Genomic DNA, 4,235 nt, shown 5'->3' with positions numbered 1-4,235 from the left:
ATTAATCTATGAGACCCTAGGCATGGTCAAATACATCAATTGAAAGGGTTTGACCTCCTGAGTCCAAAACTGTAATTAGATCTCAAATCAGTCAACAGAAGACGAAGCTATAAGCTAAAAGTTTGTATTTTAAAAAAACTTGGAGCCATTCTATGAGCCATTATACCGTGGCTAAAAAAAAAGTTGATTCAGACAAATATCAGGAAGATAGAACTTTAAAAATAGTGTCTTTGGCTTTTAATACTATTATCAATGTATGTTGTGTCATATCTGTTAATGTGAATCAAAAAAAAGTGAAAACACTGAATACACAACTTTGTTCTTTAAGTACATGCCTTTTGATTTTAATAAGCAAGTGGTTGCTTTTATCTACTATGAATTTTTTATGTTAGTTTTTTTTATTCATCATCTATACAATTTCAAAAAATGTGTATGTATCTACATAATATATTTCACAGTTACCTGACAAGTGGTAATTCTTAAACAATACAATTTGTGGAATGAGTTGAAAAAATTATAATCACAATTTTTGCAAACTGAAGAAAAACAATGGCCCACCTTTGAAAACTTATTATGGGTTGTGTCAAGAAAAAAGTCTATGCTTAGTATGAATTAATCGTTTAAGTGTTACTGATCTCAATCTCAAATGAGATTTTTAAGAATAATTCAACTACAAGACACATTTCATATATCAGTTTTAGTACTTTTAACACTGGAAACACTGCATATTTAGTGTTTAATTTTGTAAATATCTTATTTATATGATCTTTACCCACTCACCCTGGAACCTGCAAGGGATTCCTCATGGAGCAGGCTGGAGGCTTTTTCTTCATTAATAAACAGGCAAGTTTACAATTATTTACACAGATAACGACTTGCTTTCTGTTTTACACTACAATAGTTCCAAAAATAACTGACTATGACTCTTGACCATAATTTGAAGTTACAGAATTTCCTTGATGTTGTTTTAAATCATGTAAGAGTTACAAAGTTTTTTTAGCAGAATCTGCAATTTACCCACCAGGCTAAAAAGGCACAGTATTCCCTCCCCCTTTTTTTCTAGCATTAAATGTAAAATGGCAGCTTCAATTTATTCAAGGGAAAGTTACATGTTATGTGACACTGTATTGAGGATAATATGTCCAAGGTAACTCATGAACAATCCCATACGGAATATATCAAACTTAGGATAATTTTTATCTCCACTTTTTTTTTTTTATGATCACAAGTATCTTATAAAGTTTCATAAAATGATAAATAGATTTATCTTCAACTGTTTTCCTCTCTGTTAATGTTATTATCATAAATAACATTCATGGCATTCTCAGTAAGGTGTATATTTTCATTAATTCACTTTCTTGTTACTTACCAAGAAACAGTTCACTCACTAAAAGGGTTTCACATACACATTGTAGATTAGTGAAAATTCTTAAATTATATAGCATATCTAAAACATGACATTCATTTACAAACACTGTACACCTTTTTTATAATTTAAATTAAGTCAATCTTTATGAAGATCTCAATAACATTCATACATTTGAGAATAACAGACAGACAAAATGTTTTAAATGAAATTAAATATACTATATATAAAGAAAGTTCATGGTACAATTCACACAATACACAATCTACATGTATCTAAATTATCTTATTTTATCAAATAATTACTACTTTATTTTTATTACTTGGTTCATTCACAAGTCATATTTGAAAACAAATCAATAAATTATTCTGTTGCTAGCTGCTGAAGTCACAACTTGAAAGTTTAATGTACAATATGACCCTAAGAAAGCAAAGTAACCAATAGTACACAAAATGCAATGTCCCATTATTAAAAATGTTCAAAAAGAGTTTCATATACAAAAATTTCACAATTTTTAGAGCTGCTCCAGAGGAACAATAATAAAATGTGTGTGTGTATTTGTTTTTTCCACAAATTTCTTAACTCCCACTGGAAAAGTTCTTTCTTTCAGGATCCTAGAGAACTTGTATTAGAAGATATTGAAAAAAAAGATGGAGTGCCTCGTTAAAATATATGATAAAAGACCTGAAGATGTATTCAAGTAGACAGAACTTGAATTTGTTGTTTCTAACTTCAAGTGGAATAATACAGGACTGAAGATGCATACTTAACAACAGATGTGAAAAGAGAAAAAATGTTAGAACATCAAGAAATGCTGAGGTGCTGCATACTACAGACAAGTTATTACATGTACTGCTATGTATACACACAGACTTGCTTACTCACTTCATAGGCCATTTTCCTCCTATTCAAGCTTCACACTTGTGAAGTTTTTAATAAAAAAAATTACAGTACTACAAAATAGTACACCGTCTATCCCTCTTCCACCACTCTCTCTGCCTTTTTTTATCAGCAGGTGGTGGCTGGTCCCTGTGGAAGTAGAAAGAACAAGCCCTATTTTACAAATTCATTACACTAAAGTACTACATCCTTCATTAAACAAAAGAAACTATACAAGATGTTACCTCTTTTTAAAGTTTACTAATAAAACCTTTACTGAAGATGGCAATAATATGAAGAAAATCTTATATACATTCTGATTTGTCATATTATATATTTATAATTTTTAAGAAGGTTCTTTTGAAAATTGTCAGCTGATAAAAAATCTCCAAAAGTTGACACTTTGTACCTAATTAAACATTAATCCATTTGGCCATACTATTATTTAAATATGAAAAAAAAACTCATTTAAATATTAGTGGTTAAATTAATTGTAAAATACTCACTACTAAACAATAATATTTTAGAAATTCAATAATGATTTATGAAATGATGCCACATGCACAATTATAAAATATAATCATACCCTTGTACATACTATTTTTACATATGAAAAACATACAGCTGCAATGTGCATCTTACAATGATGTTTTTGTTTTAATGTCTTAACATTCCCATCATGAATAAAACATGCATTGCTCAAATTATTACAGAAAGGAAAACTACTAAAATACTGCTCTTGTTTTATAAATGTTTTATAGAATAATATTTGCACCTACAAAAAGTGAAATACATTATCTAATATTCATATTTATAATATTGAAAGCTAACAACAGTTGAGTTAGGTACACTAAAGCACTAAAACATGACAGCTTAAACCTTAAAGATTATTTTTTTCAAGATCAATGGTTTTTTTATCAATTTGTGTCACTACTAATATTCATATATAAAAACAACCAAGTATTTATATGTATTTTCAATGTTATGCAAAGACTTATAACATACATTATTTAAAATATGCTTAGTTCTACACGTTAATACTAATGTGATTTCAAAGACCATTAGGCGAGATATTTTTAAGCATTAACGCTGTTTCTTAGTAGATAATTTTCTGAAGTTAGAACATGCTGTCAAATCATAAGTAATATGTTTTTGGGAAAATGTTAATCACAAAGTTTTTTCACTCTTGAAAATCCATTTGCTTCTTTTATTTACATTTCACAAGATATGTTTTCACAGTTTTTTATTAGATACAATATGTCTGAGCAAAAACACAATGTATTCTGACACAAAATTAATTTTTATATTATGGACAAAAAATATGCCAACTTGTGAATAGATTGTAACACAAAGAGTGAAATATTTACTTTGACAAGCATGAATTAATACCCATAAATTTCCATACGTTGCATATTACAGGTGAATATTGAATCCAAAACAGGGAATGGTGCATCCAGAAGACCACTAAGTCATTCTTGGTTTCCATCAAGCCATCTTGTAAGTAATAAGGGAAAGTGCCACAATGACATGCAAGATGTATACATTTATATTAATAAGGTTAGAACATAAACTACATATCACATTAACTCTTTCAGCACCGGCTCAGTCCCTGGGACCGACCTCGTAACCATTTTGTGCTTGTTATAGTTTTCATGCTATAACTTTTAAATTAGTAAGCAAATGTTAACAAAATTTGGCAGATTATCAATAAATATTACAATGCTTTCACATGTAAAACATAATTTTTTATATCAAGTCTTAAGGTTTGTAAAGCAATGTTTTTCTCATGTCTTATTTTTTCTTTCGCATGTTGCCTATATATCATGCAAAGTAATATTCATTTTAAGATTAAAAATACTTTTATACATCACATGCAAAATCTTTATAATCTCCAGATAGTTATCAAACGTTTCTTAAGAAAAAACTTTATATTTTATCTGTTATTTTCAATAATTAATCTCTGTATGAGTTCGGTTGATTTAACTAATCT

The 4,235-nt window shown here is 28.5% G+C and overlaps 1 protein-coding gene across 3 annotated transcripts in view; it reads right to left on the bottom strand.

Moving 5' to 3' along the window:
- Positions 1-121: 121 nt before the first annotated feature.
- The window catches only part of LOC106458762 (ras-related protein M-Ras-like), a 28,237-nt gene continuing 24,123 nt past the window's right edge, over positions 122-4,235 (bottom strand). For 2 of the 3 annotated variants that reach the window (XM_022385070.1, XM_022385071.1), the window contains exon 6: positions 122-2,395. In XM_022385070.1, the coding sequence (XP_022240778.1) occupies positions 2,320-2,395 (76 nt within the window). In that variant the 3' untranslated portion in view covers positions 122-2,319. The remainder of the gene's footprint in view (positions 2,396-4,235) is intronic. The other variant, XM_022385072.1, reaches the window with a different exon arrangement.

Source organism: Limulus polyphemus, unplaced genomic scaffold, assembly GCF_000517525.1.
Source record: "Limulus polyphemus unplaced genomic scaffold, Limulus_polyphemus-2.1.2 Scaffold510, whole genome shotgun sequence".
Lineage (NCBI taxonomy): Eukaryota > Metazoa > Arthropoda > Merostomata > Xiphosura > Limulidae > Limulus > Limulus polyphemus.
The sequence above is the reverse complement of the archived record's forward strand: the minus strand, read 5'-3'. Positions and strand labels throughout refer to the sequence as shown.